The 24,608-nt window shown below is 36.2% G+C and overlaps 1 protein-coding gene across 1 annotated transcript in view; it reads right to left on the bottom strand.

The window, feature by feature from the left end:
- Positions 1-1,532: 1,532 nt before the first annotated feature.
- Positions 1,533-24,608, bottom strand: part of Htr1f (5-hydroxytryptamine receptor 1F) — a 53,893-nt gene continuing 30,817 nt past the window's right edge. The window contains exon 2 of the mRNA XM_042676705.1: positions 1,533-2,771. Coding sequence (XP_042532639.1) covers positions 1,636-2,736 — 1,101 coding nt within the window. The 5' untranslated portion in view covers positions 2,737-2,771 and the 3' untranslated portion in view covers positions 1,533-1,635. The remainder of the gene's footprint in view (positions 2,772-24,608) is intronic.

The raw sequence follows: 24,608 nt of genomic DNA, 5'->3' as shown, positions 1-24,608 counted from the left end.
TGTTCTTTATAGTAGTTTTCATTTGGTATTGTTTCTTTTTTAAGAATGATTATATTATAGAAAGATGTATTTTTGATATTTCCTTCTCATATCCCAATCTAGTATAATTCCCAATGGCTTATATAAAATGTGAGCCCTGTTCTTTATCATTTGTTGGATCATTTATCTGTCTTTAGGAAGGTAAGAGGGAGCACAGAAATGGAGAAACAAATGGCGAACAAATGCAGCAGTGGTACTCACTAGACACTATATTGAAAATGAACTCTACAACTGTGGGTGGAGATTGAAGGGAAAACCTAGGAGACATCAAGGGAATGGGTGACATTGTTCAAAAAGAAATGTACGCTTTATCTGACATGTAACTGTAACTCCTTTGTACATCATATTTATAATAAAAATACATGTAAAAAGAAAATGCATTGTAAATATTTGTTTGATTAAAAGTAATTTGTCACAACTACATTAAAAATGATATAATGTACTCATAAGCACCCCACCAGGAAAGAACATTTTATAGTACACACAAAGTTGCAGTTTTAAGAGGTATGTGTTCGCTGAAGATGATGCTCAGTGGTAGAGCACTAGGTATTTATCTCTAGCATTATTATAAAAGGAAGAAAAGAGTATGTTTTGTAAATCATCTTGGTTGGTGATAGGCCCTCATAATCTGGTCCATTTTTAACTGTTGGAAATCTACAGATTGTTCTGAAGCCACTAAAGGTCTAAGAGTTCTCATTATATTTTGGCTAATAAAAATTTTAAAAAGGATCAAGTCAAAGGCATGGAAGTAAAGTGTAAAGCAAAACATGTTTAGTAATTGAGCTTGTTAACATTAAAATATATTAAGAAATTTAAAAAGCCTTAGACATAAATAATTACAGGAATAATTTCATTTCAAGGTAAATAAGGGACAATTATAACACCTTCCCTCTCCATACCTCCTAGGGTAAGGCTTTTGATTCAAGTGATAATACCTGGCTATGATATTTTTTCAAACAAATAGAACATATTAAGTATATATAAGATTATCATTCAGAATTAATTTACCATATATAATCCATTCTATGGCAATTTTCTTTACTAGTGTAATACAATGTCAACTCTGACTTTTATATTTATTCAACCCAAAGTAAGTAGTAGTTGTAATTTCTTCTTTTCCTTTTTGCTTGGGGTAAGATGGAGAAGGGGTGAGTAATTAGATGTAAGAAAATTATGTAAATTTTAATGAATTATATATTCTCTATAAAATAATTACAGAATGAAATGATAGGATTATATAAAAATTATGGATGAAATATGTTGATTGAAAATTCCTTTGTAATTGTAACATATAAATATAGAAAATAATTTTCATTAATATTATACACATATATATTTTTTCAATTGGCTTCTTAGGTACATTGCATAGACAAAACTATTATTTATAACCTGCATAAATTATTTCCTATTTTTGAGTGCTCTAAAATGATGGTCAAATCAATATATTTTATATTCGTGGTACTATTAAAACAACAAATTATATTCTTATTTTAGCAGTTTCAATATATTTTCTCTATAATTCTATATGTTAGCATTTCTTTTGTAGCCCTCCACAAAACTAGAACTTCTACCTTTTCATAATAAACTTCCTTTAAGCTAGTATCGGCATCGTACAAGTTTTTGGAATGCTTTCTTAAAATCGTCATTAAAGATTGTATAAATTAGTGGATTTATGAGGGAATTCAGGTAACCAAGCCATGCCAGAAAATTTGACATTTCTTCAGAAATTTTACATTTTTCACAGATATTAACAACCAATTCTTTTACAAAAAAGGGAAGCCAACATATTACAAATGCACCCAAGATTAATCCCAGGGTAGTAGCTGCTTTGCGTTCTCTTGTGCCTGAGATTTTTTGCCTTCTCCAAGATTTTTCATGTTTGAGCTCACATCTGGGACTTTTTCCTGTGCTATGCATTTTATCAAAGTCAGTTGATGGATCAGATAAAGACTTTTCTAGCACGTAGGATGTGGAGACCAGTTTAATGCTTTTCTCGTCACTCTTCAACAGGACTTGGCCATTCAGTTCCTCCTTTGCAATGCGACTTGCTTGCCTCCTGTGGTATAATGTCCTTGCTGCTCTATATATTTTGTAGTAGAGGATCAAAATTAGTACTAGTGGGATATAGAAGGCTCCAAACGTTGAGTAAATGGTAGAAACAATATGGTCGTGTTTGATGATACATTCATCCTCACGGCTAGTTCCTTGGTGTCTCCAGAAGAGAGGAGGCATAGAGATGAACACAGATATAACCCAAACGATTGTTATCATAATGCCAGCTTGCTTGGGGGTCCTCTTCCTGGCATACTCCACAGCATCTGTGATTGCCCGATACCGATCCAAAGCAATGGCGGACAGGTGTAAGATGGAGCATGTACAACAGATAATGTCGACACTCAGCCAAATGTCACACACTACCTGTCCCATGATCCAACTCTCTCTCACAATATACACTATACTGAAAGGCATCACCAGAACAGCTACAAGAAAATCTGTTACTGCAAGGGAGCAAATTAAATAGTTGGCTGGGTGGTGCAGCTTCCGGGTCACAATAATAGCAGCAATCACAAGGGAGTTGATAGTAGTTGTCATCAGTGCCAGCCCAGACAGAGTGAGGGACACCAGAATTTTGGACGGCATTCGGTTTAACAGTTCTTCTGAGGTCAAGTTTTGTTCGGACGAGTTTAGGAAATCCATGTTTTTAAAGGTTAATATAGATAAAATATGGATACCTGTAACAAAGGAGGAGGAGAAAAAAAAAAAAACAGTTCAGAGGCTTTGGGAATTTTTTCTTTTGTGTAGAACAGTCCTTTAAAAAGAATATGTGCATGTTTTCCAGAATATGGATTGCAAAATGGAGTTTGGATTTTCTGTCATTTAAATAACCCAATGGAAACAGTAACAGTAACTACATAAATTCTGGCTTTGTCTTTTTCTTTGTCTATTGAAGAAGAAAATTAAAAGCAAATATTGTTAATATATACTTAGGCATTATATAATGAAATATAAAAAAGTATTGCATTAAGTTCATTATGAGAAATAATAAATAATTTTATCTTTAATACAAAATTTCTTTGAGAACATTTTTTTACTATATTTTATCTCAGAATATAGAAGTTATGTAATTGGAAATAATTTTTAAAAATCAGTATATTAGAATTTTGTGATCATTTTGTGGAAAAAGTTAAGAAAATGTCAGAGTGTTTAGTAATCTCTATAGATATAAGAATGAATTTGGTTTTAAAAGATTAAAAAAAAGATTAAATGAGATGAGTTGGAGTCAATTAACCACATAACCATATAACCCATTATAATAATAATGATATATGGACAAATAACTCAGAAGCTCAACTTGCAAGTGAAGTGAGTTCATAAAATGATACCTGCCCTAAAAGAAAAGTTTTTCTTTGTAGGTCACTACTGTAGTTACAATGTCACCTTCTGAAAGAGGACACTCCACTCATGGTTATAATTCTTGCTCTAGTTTATGCCTTTACTTAATTCGAAGTGTCACTTGCCTACTATATGAAAGGTTCTGGCTCCAATCCTGAGTATGGCAAAAATGAAAAAGAGCAATCAGAACATAATGATGTAAGATGAATACTTTTTTTTTTTTTTTTTTGGGTCCGGTCGTGGGGCCTGAACTCTGGCCTGGGCACTGTCCCTCAGCTCTTCAGCTCAAGGCTAGCGCTCTACCACTTGAGCCACAGCGCCATTTCCGGCTTTTTTCTTTTTGCATATGTGGTGCTGAGGAATCGAACCCAGGGCCTTGAGCATGCAAGGCAAGTGCTCTACCACTGAGCCACCTTCCCAGCCCAAGATGAATACTTTTTATAAGATGTTTGTTCCATTAATCTTTCTTTAATAATTCTTTGCCAGTGATTGATTCTTAGGAAAAGACACAGTGGAGGTAGAAATCTGAGGTATTACTCTCAGTTATAATTGTTACTATAGTTTCAAACCCCTTAAATATATTTACTTTAAAGTGGTAATGTTTCACTTGTTATAATTGATCGCTTAATAATGTAAACTACTTTATATTTTATAACAACATATCATAACACAATCAGATATAAAACATGATTAAGTATATTACAAATACCTTACAAGTGATGAACCTTTGCTCCTCTATTTGTGTTTGTGTTGCCAATGCTATTTTGCTTTTCAGATATTCGGTGAAGCCAAATACTGCTAAGTACATGGAGTGGCAGAAGAAATTTAAAGACCTGCATTCTAGAAAACTGGGAGAAGTCCATTGTGTAATACAGAAAAAGTCGTCTCCAAATTTCCCATAGCAACACAATTTGTAGAGGGCAACTAAGATAATTCTAGAAAAAGTATGCAGTCTTAAGTCTTCTTTAGAAATCACCTGGAACATTTACTAAAGCATAGATTCTTGGGTCCCACCTCTAGAAATTATGATTCAATAAATGTTGTGTGGAGCCATAAATTCATGTCTCTTAACAAGGTCCCTGATGTGAGTGGTTCTGAGAGTGAGCTTGTATAGGCGTAATCAACATGGGTTCTCTTCTGTTTATATTTTTGTTCAGTACTATAACATCTAATATTTTTCTTTACTGAAAGCAGCTCTGATATATTTCAGCTATACAGCTTTTTCAGCATCTCTATTAGGCATTCTCATTTCTCAATGATGCCAACTAATATTCTTAGATTCTTTTTTCTGTTCTTATTACTTTCTTCATTACTTTTTATTACTTTCTTGGCCTTCCTGCTTTATGTCTATTAACTTTCTTTCTTTAATCATCTCCATTCTGTTTAGCTTGTTAAGAGAGTTATGGCATATGATCATATTTCTTGTACCCAGTATTAGATCATAGGGCCTAATAAATAACAGAGTGCTCAAAAGAGCCATCAAAACAGTCATTAAAATTCTCCATGTGCATCTTTAATACTAGAAGACCTTACAGTCCTTATGTATTTTCCCTGGGAATCTATTTAGAAATGTCAATGGTCACTTGTAAGATACTTACTCCAAAACCAAGATGACATATTAGAAATGTGGTAGATTCATTTTTATTTACTTCCAATCCCCCATTGACTCATCATAAAATTTAAATGGCTTGTTAAATTTGAGACCTGACTAGTTTCTCAGTTGGCTAATTTTTTTTGCAGTGGTGTTTATTTAGAGTTATAGTAACTTATGAAAATTGTTGATATTTTCTATGCTATACACAAAAATAATTTTCCATTTTAATTTGCCTGACAGATAGTTTTGGCATTTGAGATCATCTTCAAAGTATATTTTAAGTGAAATATTTGACAGGAGACCCTGTATGGAAATAGATATATAGGCTTTAATTATAGATATCAATGCTGTAAGAAAGTGGACGAGCTTAAAATTAGAAGGTAAATCACTTGATAGTTCAACTGATTTCTCTAAGTATCACATTTTGTAGCAGTTACATTATCCTTAATAAAAGGGTTGCTAAATGCTAGTGTGTGTGTGTGTGTGTGTGTGTGTGTGTGTGTGAGAATAAAAACTTTTGTCATATTTTAGATAACAGAATTTATCTCATATAAATTAATTTGCAGTTTGCCACAAGTCTTTCCAATGTTACATTCAGAAGCCTAGTTGACTTTCTAAAAGTGTAGTAGGTGCTTAAATGCTGCTTTTGTTAAGACTGATCCTTTACTTGAGCCCTCAAAAAAAAAAAGCAAGTGAAACTTTGGCATACCTTATCTGCCTCTATTTGCTCTAAGCTCTTCTCTCTGCACTCCCTTGGCAATCACCTTGGGTTTCAGGAATGCCAGGACTGATTCATTTTTATGACAGGGAACTGGAAGCATTAGGAAGTTTCAGTTTTTATCTGAATCAGTGATGACAGTGATAACCCTGTCTTTGGAACCTTTCCCTACACAAGGACTGAAATAATGATCAGCCAGACCATACTTAGACCATGCCTTCTCCCAGTTCTTTGTCTCTTCAACACTATGACTTCATGTCTTTACCCAAAGTGGACTGAAATGTGGTATTCCTGTGGCTTCTTTGTCATGAAACAAATTTCCTTTCTTTGTCTTTCATTTCTTAGTCCCTCCCCATTGTCATTTATTTATGAGGTGCATGGGCTGGGGGTGGGAGAGGGCTGGTCCTGACAGGTAGAATTCCAGGAGTTTGGGCCTGGAGCATGAACCTCCAGTTCCAAAAATCACAATAATAGAAAACAGGAAAAATAAATGCAGGCAATCACATATGGGCTTCATTTTCCTTTTGCATTGTTTTCTCCCAACTCACAGTTAGAAATACAATGAACTATTTACCTTCATTACCTTCAGACAAGAATTTGTACCAGATTCCTTCATGTACTTTTGTATTTTAAGTTTCTACTGGGATCCTCATTGTGCTGAGAGATGGGGTCACTCAACAGAGACTGCATTTCTCATGCCTCTTCTACTCTTATCACACACAGTACTCTGAATCTGAAATAATTTTACTGATAATCAAGAGTGTTCTAAATAGAGCTTGTGGTCTCATCAGTTATATTCAGCATTCATATTTGCCAACTTGTTGATTTAGGATTGTGATGTATTTACTTTCTTTTTTGTTTTCTTGTTAATATATATTTTATTGTAAAGATACTGTACAGGGGGGTTACAGTTACATAAATAAGGTAATGACTACATTTCTTATTGAGCATTATTACCCCTCTTCTAAAGTTTTTCGCCTACCATCCCTTCCCTTCACACCTCCCCAACTCCTCCTTCCACCCCCCTCTGATAGAGTGTCTTGTACATCTCATTGTTACAATGGATCAACTGGTATCCTTTCCTTGTGTGTTTTTTAAATTTTTTAAAATTTAAAAAATTTTTAAAATTGTATTTATTTATTTATTTTTGGGTCCGGTTGTGGGGCCTGAACTCTGGGCCTGGGTACTGTCCCTCCGCTCTTCAGCTCAAGGCTAGCACTAGTGGAGCCACAGCGCCACTTCTGGCTTTTTTCTTTTTGCTTATGTGGTGATGAGGAATGGAACTCAGGGCCTAAGGCATGCAAGGCAAGCGCTCTACCACTGAGCCACCTTTCCAGCCCTTACTTTAATTTTTTATTGTGAGAATACCGTAATGATGTATTTACTTTCTGTCTGTACAGAATACTTTTAATCTAGTGCTTATTTATGCTCAGGTGTCTGTGTTATTGTGCTATCCAATTACATTGTCCTCAGGTTAAATCATTAGCTCTCAGGGGAGTAGTTTAAGTCACTTTTTGTTGGGACTAATTGATGGAGGGTTTGCACAAAGTTTATATAATATTTAAAGAAGAAAGATGGTAAAATTAATTCTGTGAGAACCTCAAGAAATTCTAGTCGCAGGCAATTTCAATTTTCTGAATCTACTTTTGCAAATGCTATACTGTCAGTTTAAATCCTAGACCTACGCTTGCTAGGCAAGTGCTCTAATTTTTAATTCATGTCCCCAGTGTCCTACTCTCCAATTCTGAAAGATACTCTGATGTAGGCACAGTTATTATTTTTCTCATTGAAGAGCCAAACTCACTTTTGTAATTAATCCACTTTCATGATAATTTATTTACTCTCATAGTAATGACATTAACTCGTTCACAAGGGCAGAGAACTCACAACCTGCACACCTGCATTGTGGGTTACATCTCAAATACAGGAATTGTCAGATACACATCAAGCCAAAGCAATTATCAAAAAAGTCTCATATTGTGAGCCCACAAGTTCAACCAACTTGCACCTAAAGTCTGACTCCTCCATTTACTAGTGTAAGCTCACTAGAGTTGCTTCAACTTTCAAAAACTCCCTTCATTATCTTCAGGTGAAGATAATAAAATTCAAAACAGATGAACATGAGTATATATATGGATATAAATATGAATATAAATATCAAAAGGGCCTTGCAACTAATATACTCAGTTTGTGACACCTAATACTTAGTATGTGTGCATATATATATATACATATATATATATATAGTTGGTTGTGGGGCTTGAACTCAGAACTTGGGTGCTATTCCTGAGCCCTTTTTCTCAAGGCTAGTGCTCTACCACTTTGAGTCACAGCTCCATTTCTTTTTGTTTTTTTTTTTTTTTTAGTGGTTAATTGGAGATAAGAGTCTCGCAGGGCCTCCTCTACCCAGGCAGGCTTTGAATCATGATCAGTTTCCTGAGTAGCTAGGATTACAGGCATGAGCCACAGGTGTCCAGCTCAATTATCTATCTATCTATCTATCTATCTATCTATCTATCTATCTATCTATCTATCTATCTATCTATCTATCTATCTAAAACTATAGTATAGGGTCAGCAAGTTCTATCTTCAGGATTGTGGGAAGAATTGGGAGTGCCATGAAATGTCTCTAAGAAGTTTTGGTTAAAATAATAAAGGTGGGCACTTGTGGCTCATGGCTGTAATAGCCTCTGAGGAGCCTGATATTTGACCATAGTGGTTTGAATCCAACCTGAGCAGAAAAGCCTGTGAGACTCGTATCTTCTATTAACCACCAAAAAAGAAGGGGCTAAAATGTTAGAGCCCTAAGTTCAAGCCACAGGACTGGCATGCACACACACACACACACACACACACACACACACACACACACACACACACACAGAGCTAAACACAAAAGAATGTCTGGTTGTGATTTCTAAATAGAAACTGGTGTCTGTGGTTTGATACTAAGCAGAAAATGTGGCAGCAGGGACCTGAACAATTATTGTCTGTTGTTTTAGAGATGACAGCAGCCCAAAGAGATACTTGTGATATTGTCACCTGCCTCTGGGTCCAGATTTTCTGTGAATCTGACATTTAGGTTCACATTTGGTCATGGTACAACTGGTGATTTGAATTTCCCATACTCACATCAATCTTTATAAATAGTCCTTCTATAAATACATTTCGTCCTCACTATGTACCACGAGAAAGAGGATAAGTGAAGTACGTGTATAGCTAGTGAGTTATGAGTGTATATATGTTGTGGCAGGGGTGTATTGGCAGTAAGTTGAGCATTTTTTAAATGTGTCACAAACCATTTTCACTTTGAATGGGAGCCGTTGTCATCTGTTAAGGAGGTGGAGGTGTGGATCACGAAGACAAAGCACAGTTGCTATAGAAAAGGAATTGATCAATGACAAAGAAAAGACATGTGCATTGCTTAAGGCCATTTAGAAACCAATCTACAACAATACAAGTTTTCTCTGGAAATGCTCAGGGGCCATGTAAGAACAGAAAAGGAACTTTGTGATTGATATATCTTGCTCTGGAAGGAGCACAAGGTTCCAAAGAAGTTGAAGACATTAGCAGAGATGGAGTGAAAGTCCAACGATAATACACACAACAACTGGGAAATTGGTTGTTATTACGAGAAGAGGTAGTATTGACTTGAAAGAAGATAATCATTTTGAGATGGAGCTCTTAATCTTCTCTCGTCTTAAAGTTCTCCTCTTACTCCAAGATTTTTGTGTTTATACTTCAGCCTTTGAAGGAAGATTCCTCAAGTAAGCTTCTTTCAAAATGGCTTTAGCTAGTGTTTCTCTCAGAGAAACATTACAGAAGATCTGGCACATTTCCTTTCAGACTTTTCTTCTAGCTCAGTGGTTCTCATGGCGTAGTTCCTGGGCAAGAATCATCAGCATAACCTGGGGCTTTTTATAACTGTACATTCTTGTTTCCATTCATAACACACTGAATCAGAAACTTTCAAAGTACAGTCCAACAGTCTACATTTTAATCTCTACCCCAGGTGCTTCTCACTGCATTGCAAGATAGAAGCATTGCTCCTGTTGTTCATGACACCTTTCCTAAGACACATTTCATTAAAAATCTCAATTATCCATAAATCTTTATATAAATTTCTACCACAGCTTAAAGCAAGAAGTGTTTTCTTCTCAAAATGGTAGTTACTAGAGGCCAGGGAGTGTAAGTAGAGGTAGAAGAAATGGGAAAAGCTTATCAATGTTCACTAACTTCGAGTTAGATAAGAGCTAGAAGTTCTGAGGTACTTTTACGAGTTGTGTAACTACAGATAACAAGAGTATTCTGGACCTTTCTAAAAACTAGAAGAAAGAATTGTAGTTTTTGCCATAAGTCTATGATAAATGTTTGAGGAGATAAATATATTGAATCTAACTTAATGTAATATAGACATGTATTATACATTAATATGTACAACATTGATACTTTTGTATATCTGTTGAAATAAATAAACAACCAAGTCAGTGAATAAAGAAAATAAGTAAATGGAAAGAAAGCCCTCTAGTGCCTTTCATGATATGTAGTTAAAGTGAGATGATACCTGTCTGAAGAAAGCAGGTCTTTACCAGAGCCCAAATCTGCTCTGACCTTGATCTTAGAGTTTCCAGCTTCCAGAACAGGGACAAATGCATTTATATCATCTTTTTTTTTTTTTTTTGCTACAGTAGCCTGAATGTTTGAAAACACTCTCTTATTGTCCTACTATGTGTAGGAAGAAGAAGAAATATACATAGTCCATAGAAGGCATTATAGTTGGGAATTCCAAAGATTGTCTGAGATCAATCGAAGATAAAAAAAATAAGGAGGGACGTCTTGCAATTTCAATTGGTGGGGCTTTAACCCAAGTAGAGATAGCTTTAGCCAAGAACATTTTTTTTTGTATTGATTTGAAGAATTCATGGTCACATGGATGTCACTTGTCTTTATATATCTTGGCTAAATGGTATGTTGCATAAGACCTCTAAAATTAGTGTTTTGAGAATATAATCCTTGTCATTTGTGTTAATTCTGTGCCTGCTTACTGTCCTCAAAATGCTTTGCAAAAGTTATTACTCATTGGGTGTCTTGCCAATTATTCTAAAGATGTTATCATCTAGTGTCCTTGGAATATGACTACTGACTTTATTTTTATGAAGGCAGCATATTGTCAGGCTCCTTTTTGCTTATATGGAAAGCACAAAATAAAATAACCTGTCTCTTCCTAAATCTTGCTTTGGTTCATATGGTGCATTTCAAATTTATAATTTTTATTCTCCTGTTTCATAAATTGACATACTTCTTTTACACAAAAGTTTGCTTTCATAATATAAATGAGAAAGTAAATAATATGCAAATGACAATTATATTTTGGAATAATTTTTAAAAGGTCATGTAATGGGGCTGGGAAGGTGGCTCGGTGGTAGAGCGCTTGCCTTGCCTGCCTGAGGCCCTGGGTTCGATTCCTCAGCACCACATTAAAAAAAAGCCGGAAGTGGCGCTGTGGCTCAAGGGGTAGAGCGCTAGCCTTGAGCTGAAGAGCTGAGGGACAGCGCCCAGACCCAGAGTTCAGGCCCCACAACCGGACCAAAAAAAAAAAAAAAAAGGTCATGTAATGCAGTATATTTGCATGTAGACCCTCCACTTGTTCACGTTGTTAATGGAATTAATATGGATTTGTGTAGGATGTTAAACCAGATTAAAAAAAGGAGGTCATTCATAAGAGACTATACTACACAGAGGATAGGATGCATAGTAAGTTATTCAGGACCTGGGAAAGACTGGGAATGGAGACCATGCTAATGTCTTTCTAGATCCAGTCATCAATACAGTTTTCTTTGGTATTTACTCTTGATTATTTCTCTCTGTGTGTATATCAATTCATTATGAAGTCCTGGCCCTAGAGTGGTATAACCTTTCTGTTCAAATGGTCTTCATCCAGCAGCTAATGAATCCAGAACTTCCTGGAGCAATATCCACATCTGGAGAAAAGAATTCAGATGGGTTTCAGAATAAGGGGCTGTCAGATGACATCTGAGAATGGAGTCAAGAATTAAGGTACAGAGAAGAAAGAGGCAATAATAACTAATGTCAGTGAAGAGGAAATTATTTCAAACCATGAATGTAAACGCAGTACCAATTAGTTCTTGTTGATTACTACCTCTTACTTATTTTTGGTGATATGTTTATTGCCAGAGTGTCAACGTCTAGTGCGTTGGGGTCCCTGGGTAAGGGTCACGAAATCACCAGGACACAGGGGATGCAGCGTGCAAACAGCAATTGCCACTGCATGCTGTGCTTTATTGTTAGTGGGTATTTAAAGACAAGCAAGCATAATCTTTGCCAAGATTTGGTCAGAAGACATTCACACAAAAAATTTCCACAGATACATTTTTGCTTGACCTATGAGACAATGTCTAGTTATATTATTATCTAAACTATTTTAGAGCAAGCTCAAACCACTTCTCCAATCTCAGGAAAATGCTTGACCAGTTGTTCATCTATGTTTAAGCAAGCAGAAGAGCTACTTCTTCAGCTCCCAGGAGTCTGTGACATGTGTTTTGAGATAGGGAGAGAGAACATTTTCCCTCTCTAGCCTGGCGTTCCAAGAGCTTTCCTAATCCCAAACACAGTCCTCACATAATCCTGAGGCTGGAGCCTGCATCATTCTGCCCCCTCAACATAGACCCAGAGTCTTCACACCATGGTAATTACATGACAGCAGAACACTGGAGTAACTTACGGTAGCTATACTCTCAGTGGGAGATGAAAGGATTCAGATCAAGGATAATGACTATTCTGTTATATATCCAACCATGGATGAACACTTTTATATCATGGATAAACAACTTTAATCGTGAATTTATTTGCCATTAGAAGATCCCTGGAGAGTTTGAATATGGTGGCATTCTTCCAAGGTAAGGAAAACCAGATCAGATGAATATCTGATAGTCAGGATAGTTTTGGAAATTTGAATCACTGTGGTCCCACCTCTTTGAAATCTTGGTCTTAAGGTCACATGTGAATGGTAGGGGCAGTCTCCAAGGGAATGACTCTACTGCTTTTTAGAGTCGCAGACTTTTTTTTTTTGGTCCGGTCATCGGGCCTGAACTCTGGGCCTGGGCGCTGTCCCTCAGCTCTTCAGCTCAAGGCTAGCGCTCTACCACCTGAGCCACAGCGTCACTTCCAGTTTTTTTCTTTTTTTGCTTATGTGGTGGAGGAATTGAACCCAGGGACTCAAGCATGCAAGGTCAGCGCTCTACCACTGAGCCACCTTCCCAGCCCAAGAGTCCCAGACTTTTTTTATGCCTTCCCTTCCTCTTACTTTGTTGTGAAGAGTTAAAGTAAATCTTCAAGTAGAGGTAAGTGGGGAGTTATGATAATTGTTTCCCAATTATGCAAAAACATTAGTGGTAAACAACTTTATGGGGGTTATTTGGGTATTGGAAGGAGAGGGGGAATCAAAGGGTGTGGGATCCTGAGTCCTGATATAAGGACGGAAAGCAAAACAAAAATCTAGCCTGGACTACAGAGAATTCCTGAATATTTCATGAGATCCCAGTGCTCAGGGACCAGAGGAAATAAGACCCAAGTATAAAACAATTTACAGTACAATTGAACAGACAAAACACATGCCAGATAACTTTGGAAAAATTGGTGCCCTGAATTTCATGCTAGTCAAAATCCCTGACCCTAAAGTGCAAGCATAGATCTTTCTCTGCAAATCTTTCAACAACATGGGTGCCAAAGGGTCCTATACCTACAAGTCTTTGGTTCTGAACTAAAACAATGGATTTCCTACACAGGACCCAATGTTGTTAGATTCTGAAGCTAACAGAAATGTTAAAAGGCAGAGTCTGGGGGTAACCCTGAAGAAGGAGGGAGAAAGAAGGAAGGAAAAACAAATTAGAGGCACTGAAGGTAACACAGGGTTTCTTTATATTTGGGTAATGATGACCCTGAAATTTGGTAGAGATACTAGAAATAATCTTTGCAGGAATTTTTTCCTGCATCATTGAATACTTTTAAAAGCAATAGTACAACTTCTGATTATTGGTAAAAAGGCCTTTTTTTTTTTTTTTTAAATGAGAAGCAGTTGTATGTTAGTCCTTTTTTTGTTTGTTTGTTTCTGTTTTAGCTAGTAAGGTCTTGAGACATACCCTCCAAGAAAGCTTTTTGCTAGTTAATTTGAATTTTTGGCTCAGGATGTCTTCAAACCTCAGTTACCCAAACTCAGACTCCTGAACTGCTAGTATTACAGGTATGAGTCACTAGCATCTAGTTTATGTATTACTTCTATCAGCATTTTAAACAAAAATGTTCTTAGGGTGAATTTGAGTTATTTGGTAAATAAATCAACTGTGAAAAACAAATCAGAAAAACTAGGGTATTCCAATGAATATGGCCAAGGATTCATATACGGTTGTGTTATTGGACAGAAGGTTAACTGACTCATTATTCTTTACCTAAGATGATTAACTTCCTATTCATTAAATAATTTAATAAACTGTTATTATAACAGTATAAAAGTAGTATTTAAAACATTAAATAAAGAGGACTCATTCAACTTAATCTAATTATTTTATGTTTTAGGAATTTATCAGGAAAATGGAATTTAAAAATGAAGCAGAATTATTAGTGTTATTAAAATGATGTTTACTGTCGATTAGGATCACCAGGATAAGATTGCATTTGCCTGATTTACTTGGAATCAACTTAATTTTTAAAATTTTTGAGCAATCTTCCCAAGTAAAGAAAAATAAAATTTCAGTGATTTTTTTCTTAGCTACTTGAGAAATTATGTACATATAAAATTGAAGAGTAAAAGTATTAAAATAAAATACTTAGCTATGCATTTGCAAAACAAGGTTCAACTTCTCTGACTTTCACCAGTCCTCAGCTCTTTCTTGGATGTATTATGACTCATTGACAATATTAATCTGTGGCACTAATCAGTATTAATCAGATTAGCTATCGGGAAAGAATGCTGAAACCAATCCACTCACCTGCCAGACCCTCAGGAGCTCTATCTCTTTTGAAGTGCCTCCCATAGCCACACTGGATTAGAGGTAACTAGTGGTCAGTTGTTATTTACTTCTTAGGGGGCAGAGAAATAGCCAGTTCTATTAGCTAGTCTAGTCCTGTAATATCTGAGTTGCTGAGCTGCTATTCACTGGCAGAAAGTTAGAAAAACCCCAGACAAAGGCTACCAGTAGTCAGCCTTTGTCCCTTCTGCATGCTGCTAAAAAGCAAAAGAACATCTCTCCCTCAGGCAAGTTTACCAAACTGGCAGCTTTGCAGAAGGCTACTGACAACCTTGAGGCTCATCACCAGCTGCACTGAGTGGCTGTATTAGTCAGGAGCTTATAATAAAAATAATTTCTGTAATAGTGTCAATAGCACTGATAGTATTGGTCATGCTGACCAAGTCCAGATTATGTTTTGCCTAGGATCCTGTGACTCAAGGCTATGTTTTTGCTATGTTTTGCTTCTGTAACCTTGCTTGCTTGCCTCAGTAGCAGGGCCTTAAGCCCACCAATTGAAGACCACAGCCGAGTGGTCCCACTAAGGGCAGCCTGTTGCAAATTACTATGTATGATATTTAGCATAAAGAACAAATGAATGTAAAGGTCATATAACTATAACCAATGAAAATGTGCCAAACCTGCCTTGCATGGCTCCTCTATGTAACTCTATGTAACCTGCCCTGAGTAAGCTACAGCTCTGGAGTCGGTGCTGCATCCCTGGCAGGTCAGCTATCCACTTCCCCAAGAAACTCATCTTTTGACATGAGGCTGTCTCTGCGTGGTGGACTCTAGTGGGATGTAAAATCCTCACCTGGAGCAATGTGGAATCCCCTCCCCTGGACCCCATAACAGTCCTTAGCCTTACCTTTGTGCAACAAGCTCCTACTTAAGACTTTATGAATGGTATTGCCTAGCTGGATTTATCACTTACCAATATTGTTGGAGTGGGACTACTGAAACTGCTAGTGGATGCCTATTGGGGGGAGAAGTCATCACACAAAACCAGAGAAATTTGAAGGGAGTGAGTCTGGCCGAGATACATCGGATGTATATATGAATGTGTCACAATAAAACCTTTTATGTACACCTAATTGATGGCAATAAAAATCGTGGAGGAGAGGAGAGATATCTTAATTGTATAACTTTTCTGAAGTGTCTCTATGTTATTTTTCCTTGGGCTTCTCTTTATGGGTCCACAGTATACTTTCCCCAAATTTATTAGGCATGTAACCTTTGGGTATGTGTCCTAGCAGACACTGTTAGTGTTATCCCAATCTTTGGTCCTCAGCTCCACCCAAACCAGAGCTCTGTCCTGCCCTACAGTTCCTGCCCTACAGCTGGCCACTCCCTCTCTGCCCAGACCCACCCGCGCGCGCATTTTACCTCACTTCCACCCTCACTGCCCCTGAGACCGACCCTTGACTTGGATGGGCGGCCGACGCTGTGCGCTCCCTCTCCTGGGGAGGTATGGCCCCTCTAATAAACCTTACAATAATGTTTCTGCTGTGCCTGCCTGCCTCTGTATGTCCCCTAGAAGGTTCCTGAAGGATCCTTTCAGATACATTTGCGAGTTCTTGGAACCACAGCTTGGATATGTGAAAAAGAAAAAAAAAGTTCCAGGTGGTTTTCATTCCATGTCAATATCATAGGTTGCCTGCGGACTAGAGTAATTATTAGAAACTAGTCTAGACAAGTATCAGCAGGTTGCATCAACAGCATTGATTTCAAATGACCTAATCAGATCACGAATCTATTCATTTAAATTGGATAAAACTTAATACTGAGTCACAGAGAATACAGAAAAGTGTAGGAAAAGGAGAAAGAATTTCGGAACTAACTTTTGACATGAATTATAAAACACATAAGATAGATGATACAATTTATGTAATTTTTCATATCTTAATAACAAATATACCATTTCATAGTTAAGGAAACTGGAGCTCAGAGAGATCTAGTTATTCATTTATTGTCTCACACTGACACAGCTGGGATTCAGTGCTGTTTGCTTCCTTACCCATAAGAATCCATTTAAAATTGGTTTCCTTCACCACTATAAACCAACAGTGACTCTTTGATTTATTAACCACCATGACAGGTACCCTTTTCTGGTGCTTGTAATGTTTGATTCACTTTGTCCTCCATCTAGAATAAATTTCCAAATTGCCATTTGGTAACCACCCTAAGAACTATCATCAAATGGTGACTAGGCAGTTGTTTTCAATTTGCTGGTTGAGGTGGGGACTCCTTAGAGATTTCAACAATCCCTGTTTTTCAGTTCCAGAAATTCTGCCTTCACTGATCTGTGGTGTGACATGGACACTGAGACTTGGTAATGACCTAAATGATTCCAGTGTGCAGCCATGTTGAGAGCCATTACTTTCATGCATCAAGATGGACATATAAATATTTTTTTCATAAAGACTTAAAGGAAATGAATCAATGTTGTTTTTCATTTAACAAACCCATTAAAAATGCTGCTGGGTCAAAGAATTTTTTCAGATGGAACATGAGCAAGTTAAAACTTGCTGTTTTCCTACTTAATAATGTTCATATTCAGTTGGGACACTGTGGTGTAAATATGCACTTATTTCATTAGTTAGGTTATGGAGTCATTCCCATTTAATCTAGAAATCTCATAATTCTTATAAAAACCATGGTGGTTTCACATGACATCCCAGTGTAAATTTAATTATTTCACTAGGAAATCACATTATCAAAACAGCATGACATATCCCCATATCAATATCTGAAATCCTTTTACCAAAGCATTCTTTTTACATCATGCACTTGTTTTTCTCATTCTATCACGGTTGGGATTTTCATAAAATGGGTGTAAGCAAACTACCATGTTTTCAAAGTTGTTACAATATTATTTGAAGCTAAAGTTTGGAATTTTAGAAGTTAACTTTTTTCTTTTTTCTTTTGGTCAGTCATGGGGCTTGAGCTCTGGGCTTGGGCGCTGTCCGTCAGCTCTTCAGCTCAAGGGGAGTGCTCTACCACTTGAGCCACAGAGCCATTTCAGGCTTTTTTTTTTCTGCTTATGTGATACTGAGGAATCAAACCCAGCGCCTCATGCATGCAAGGCAAACACTCTACCAATGAGCCACCTTCCCAGCCCCCTAACTTTTTTCTAATACGCAAAACTGATGGGAAAGTTCTACAAGTGATATAATCTTTATTTTAAAGACAAATACTAAAGTAGCATTAGGAACAATAACTAGGTTGGGTTAGAAATAGCTTGGTACTTCGATGTGTCATGCCAAAAAGGCTGGCAAGCCATCACATTGAGCAGTCAGGCTGCTCCCTTTTTATCCTTAACCCAGCAGGCTCTGACCTCTGCTCACATTGAGCTCTGCTTCACAATCTGCAAGGATGTGGCTTAATTAACAGTATGCAACTAAAATTCAAGGAGCTTCTAACAACATGTCTTAATTAAAGTGCTCAAGAAAAGGATATATGTAACTAAAATGTAATTAATATGAGGCAAGCCACTTGGCCAAAGCAGAGCCCTTCAGAAAAACAATTCTATCAAGCAAACTACTTTGATAGAAAAGATACTTTTCTCACATTTGCAAACGGGAAGAGCTCAACTTGCCAGTCTAAGCAAACTAAATGGGTTTGGGAAGCAAAGAAAAATGTAGGTGGAACAAAGCTGGCAGAACATCAATATACACTAGAATATTATAGTCACATTCCATTGAATTACAATATCCTAATCATGTAAATGGAAGAATTGACTATCAGACGTAAGACATTAAACAGGAGTCTAGATAAAATGTCTGCAGTCATATATTGTACACTATGACCTCTCTCATAATGTTATGTTTTCACTTGGAGTGACTGCTCACATCACATTAGGTGGGTAGATAAATAAGAAAATAGGTAGATATGTATATATCCCAAGTCAAGAATTTTAGGATGAGGTATTACAGTTTTAAGTTTGTGCCTAGACATACCTAATTTGGGATTCTGGAACTACTTTGAAAAAGTCATCAGGGTGTAACAATGTGGATATGAGATTCAGGAAAATGATCAGAGATGTGGGGACGAAATCTTTGGAGATGACTGAGATAATGACAGTGAGTACATCACCAGGGAGGGAAGTGGACAGAAGTATTCATGTTGGATCCTGTTTGAACCCCTCTAGTTGAGATGTGGATAAGGCGCAAACTGATTACAGAGATGAATGCAAAAGAACAAAGAGACTACATGGCAGAAACTCAGGAAAGAGAAGTTGAAAAGAAGGAAATAGTGATTAGTAGCTTTAAACACAGTAGAAATGAATTACAATCGGTAAGGGGATACTGAATGTGGCTGTTAGAAAAGAGACTTTTAAGGAATGAGTTTGATAGCCTCTTAGGGCTGAAATAGTAGTCTGTTAGATTATTGAGTTAAAAAAAGTGTTTAGAGATAGCTAATGCTTGTAGAGTGCTTTCTATGGGCCACACATTATTGAAAGCTTTTGCATCACTAGTTAACAAGTTTAGTTGAGGAGTCAGTGTGTTTAAGGGCACAGAGAATTAAAGGGGAAAACAGATAGTGTCTCAATAACAGGGCAAATTTCACTGCTCTTTCAGAAAATGATAGAAAAATTAGAACATAAGGGGGATGGATAGTCAGGCTATGCAAGCTCTAAACAACAGAATTGACCCTTTGGCCTAATTTATATGATAGCACACGTTACAACAGCAAAATATAACTAAAACATTAAGTATCTGGAAATCAAACAATATATTTCTAAACAATCTCAATGTCAAATAAGAACTTGCAAGAGAAAGTTAAGATATTTTGAGCTCAATGGTAAATAAAGGCACTAAGTATCAAATTTTCTGAAAAATTTAGAGCTTATTTTTATGTGAGAAATCAATGAACTATACTTAAAAATAAGAATAAGTGAAGTCCAAGTAAATAAAAGGAAATTAATAAAAAGATAAAATCAGACATTATTATTAAAAACTGAAAAAATAAAGAAAATTGTTTAATAAAGTCCAAAGGTAGTTCTTTAAAAAGATCAATAAAAATAATGAAGTTCCAAGTAGATTGATCCAAACAATATAAAAATATATGAACAATATTAAAACAAAGAAAGACAGATTTTCTATACAAATCACCCAAACGCTAAAAGGAAAATAAGAGAATATTAGGAATGGTAATGAGAACAAATAAACAATTTAAATAAATGGACAAATTCCTGGAAAGACATAAATTACCATACTTTTTTTTAAAAGTCAGCTTGAAAGCTTTATAACAATTAAAGAAACTGACATTGTTAAGGGAGCTAAAAAAATAGAATGGAAGAAAGACAGCCTCTTCAGTAAATGGTGCTGGCAAAATTGGTTAACTACTTATAGAAAACGAAAACTAGATCCTTATATATCACCCTGCATCAGAATCAACTCTATATGGATCAAAGACCTCGGAGTCAAAGTAGACACTCTGAAAACCTTACAGGATGGATTAGGAGAAACCCTAGGTCTCCTTGGCACAGGCCAAAATTTTCTTAATAAAGACCCAGAAACACAACAAATCAAAGAAAGGTTGGACAAATGGGATTGCATGAAATTGCAGAGCTTCTGCACGGCAAAGGACATAGCTAGCAAGATCAATAGAAAGCCCACAGAATGGGAGAAGATCTTCACTAGCCATACAACGGACAAGGGTCTCATATCTAAAATATATCTGAAACTCAAAAAATTAAATCCCCCAACAACAAATCTTCAAAGAAACAACTGCCCAATAAATAAGTGGGCTAAAGACTTAAAGAGAAACTTCTCTGAAGAGGAAAGAAGGATGGCCAATAGACACATGAAGAAATGCTCAACCTCCCTAGCCATAAAAGAAATGCAAATCAAAACGACATTGAGATACCACCTCACCCCAGTTAGAATGGCAAAAATCAAGAACTCTAATAACAACAGATGCTGGAGGGGATGTGGGCAGAAGGAAACCCTACTGCATTGTTGGTGGGAGTGTAAACTTGTTCAACCACTTTGGAAAGCAGTATGGAGGTTCCTCAAAAGACTCCACATAGAGCTCCTCTATGACCCAGCAGTCCCACTTTTGGGCATTTACTCAAATGTTTACAAACAAGACCACACTAAAGCTACCAGCACAACTATGTTTATTGCAGCATTATTTACTATAGCTAAGATCTGGAACCAACCCAGATGCCCCTCAGTAGATGAATGGATCGAGAAAACGTGGTATATATACACAATGGAATTTTATGCCTCCATCAGAAAGAATGACATTGCCCCATTTGTTAGGAAATGGAAAGGCTTGGAAAAAATTATATTAAGTGAAGTAAGTCAGGCCCAAAGAAACATAGGTCCCATGGTTTCCCTTATTTGCAATATCTAGTATATGTCTGAGTCAAGCAGAAAAGGTCAGATAAGGTGATGTTAGGGAAATGAACCCTAAGATATGTATTCAAATGTTTTTTTTTTCTTTTATGCGATTGTTTCTAACACATTTATAAGATTGTTTCTTTGTTGCTTTGTATGTTCCTCCCCCACAGCATAACCCCTGCTTTCACTGTATTTGATGTCGGTATAATTTGTGGAGGGGAAGGGGAAAAACAAATCGTTTAAATAGGGATACAGGTGGACCCATTGCAACAATGAGATGTACAAGTCGTTATGTGGAAAAATGAACTTTACAACTTTAGGAGGGGAGGTTTGCAGGGAGGATTGGGTGGGGGGAGGGATGGGGGAGGATGGGAAGGGATGAGAAGGAGAAACAAAGGAGGAGGCTACAATGCTTGGTAAGAAATGTACGCATTATCCTGCCCATGTAATTGTAACCCCTCTGTACAGTATTTTCACAATAAAAAAAGAAAAAAAAAAAAGAAAAAAAGAAAAAAAACGAAACTGACATTGTTTCACTGGTAAATTCAATCAAATATTTTTAAAAAGCATGCATTTAAAAGTAAATTTAATGCAAATGCTTTTAGCAGAACAGAAAGGATCATTTCCAGCTCTTTTCATGAATTCAACATTGTCTACATACAAAAACATTTTATAAAATACATAAAATGCAAAAATAAAACCCCCAAATCTTCAGGCACCTAAAATACTTACTAAATGAAATGTTAACTATATCTTTTAATATTTAAAAGGGGTAACACATATGTGTAAGTAAGATTCATCTTAGAAGCACAAAGTTATATTAACATCTCCAAATTATTCTATGTAATCTTACATGTTAACATTTCAAAGGATTCAGAAATAACACTGACAGAATTTAACACCCATTTATGCAAAAAAAACTTTCTGAAAATCAGGAATAGAAGGGATCTTGTTCCTTTTGATAAACAGCTGTAAAAAAAAATTCTCTACAGAACATTGTACTTCCTTGAGAAAGCTCCAGTGCTACTTTACTAAGGATAGGAATAAGAAAAGATGCTTCACTGCTTATATTGGACACTGATGTCATAAATGTAGCAAAAATTCCAAACATCCCAAAACAAAATTCAACCAAATAAAAACTCACTAAAACAATTTTTTTAAAATTCCATAATGATCTGGAAGAGGAGAAAAAACTGTCTCTATTTGCAAAGACAAATCCATTTTATTAAAAAATCAACAGGAATCTGAAAACCAGCCATTAGAGAATAAATAAATTCACCATGTTGGAGGACAGAAAGTTAATGACAGTAATTATAGCTTCATGTACTACCTGTGAACAGTGGGATTTTTTTTAACAAGTCATATACAAAAACACTAAGAAGATAAAATCCTTAGGAATTAATTTGGTGGTAGATATATACCATCTGCTCAGAAAAGTATAGAACATGATTGAGAAAAATTTAAAGATCTAAAAAGTGGAGACATATATTTAAAGACTGAGTAAATTAAGATATCAATTAACCTCAAATTTATCTATAGATCCAATATATTCATAGTTAAAATTCAAGTGAGATTATTTTAGAAATTGGTAAGATGGCTTTAAATTTTATATGTAAAGATAAATGAATTTAAATTTGATTTTGGTACCTTGCATCTTGTATATACATTTATCTAATTTGGGGAGGAGAAGGGGAATAACAAAATGCTGAAATAAGGACACAGGATGACCCATTGCAACAGTGATACTCACAAGACATTATGTTGGAAATGAACTTTACAACTTTGTGGGGGAGGCGTGAAGGAGGTGGGAGAAGGAAGGAATAGTAGGAGAAAAACAAAGGAGGGAGTAAAAATGTTTGACAAAAAATGTATTCATTACCTTACTGATATAACTGTAACCTCTCTGTACATCATCTTCACAAAACAAAACTCCAGGTAGGAGTTCAGAGCATTGATATAAGAAAAACACTATTAAGAAAAAGTCAAACCACAGAATCGGAGACAATATCCATATAATATCTTTGAGACATGCAAATGACAGAATATTTGTATCCAGGCTTTATTCAGATATTTCTGAACTAAAAATAAGATGACAAATAATTTGTTTTTAAAATAGACATAAAATTCAAGCACTCACAAGAGGTGGAGGTGTGTCTCTGGAGAAAGTTTATAATTGAGTAGAGATCTGGTAGGAGATCAATGCTTTGTTTTCTCCTGAACATGGATTATGTTGACTATTAATATAAAATAAATCCCAATTTCTAGCAATTAGCTTTTTTTTTTTTCCGTCATGGGGCCTGAACTCTGGGCCTGGGCTCTGTCCCTGAGCTCTTCAGCTCAAAGCAAGCGCTCTACCACTGGAGCCACAGCACCACTTTCGGCTTTTTTTGCTTATGTGGTGCTGAGGAATCAAACCCAGGGCCTCTTGCATGCAAGGCAAGCACTCTACCACTGAGCCACTTTCCCAGCCTGCAATTAGCTCTTTCACATTGTAAATTTCAAAATGTGCAAAATAACCCGTGCTTTCACTGTATTTGATGTTGGTATAATTTGTGGAGGGGAAGGGCAAAAACAAATCGTTTAAATAGGGCTGCAGGTGGACCCATTGCAACAATGAGATGTACAAGTCATTATGTTGAAAAAGGAACTTTACAACTTTGGCCTGGGGAAGGGAGGGTGGGTGGGAGATTGGAAGGGATGAGAAGGGAAAACAAAGGAGGAGGCAACAATGCTTGATAAGAAATGTACTCATTATCTTGCCCATGTAATTGTAACCCCTCTGTACGGTATTTTCACAATAAAAAAAAAGATATTGTTTAATTTTTCCTTGAAAATATTGTTGCTAATACCAGCATGTACAAGGTCTAAATCTCCAGAAGGTTATTTTAAGATATAAATCTATGTCTTTTCCTTGGAAAAAATTATATTAAGTGAAGTAAGCCAGGCCCAAAGAAACGTAAGTCCCATGGTTTCCCTTATTTGCAATAACTAGTATATGTCTGGGACAAGTAGGAAAGGTCAAAAGGTATGTGCATATGACCAGATAAGATGAAGTTAAGCAAAATGAACCCCAAGATGGGGACACAAGTGGTTTTTTCTTTCTTGCTATTGTTTCTAACGTATTTATAAGGTACTATGTGATTTTTTTTTTTGCTTTGTATGTTCCTCTCCCATGGTATAGCCCCTTTTTTCACTGTATTTGATGTCTGTATAATTTGGGGAGGCAAGGAAAAAAAACAAAATGTTTAAATAGGGATACAGGTTGACCCATTGTAACAATGAGATGTACAAGACATGTTGAAAAAGGAACTTTACAATGAGGGGGGAGTGTAGTTGTGGAGGTGGGAGGTAAGGGATGGTGGGGGAAAAACAAAGGAGGAGGCAACAATGCTTGATAAGAAATGTACTCATTACCTTGCTCATGTAACCATATTCCCTCTGTACAGTATTTTCACAATAAAAAAAAAACATAAAAAATCTATGTCTTTTCT

Source organism: Dipodomys spectabilis, unplaced genomic scaffold (assembly GCF_019054845.1).
Source record: "Dipodomys spectabilis isolate Male_0828 unplaced genomic scaffold, ASM1905484v1 ptg000032l, whole genome shotgun sequence".
NCBI lineage: Eukaryota > Metazoa > Chordata > Mammalia > Rodentia > Heteromyidae > Dipodomys > Dipodomys spectabilis.
Note: the sequence above shows the minus strand (reverse complement) of the source record. Positions and strands in the feature narration are given on the sequence as shown.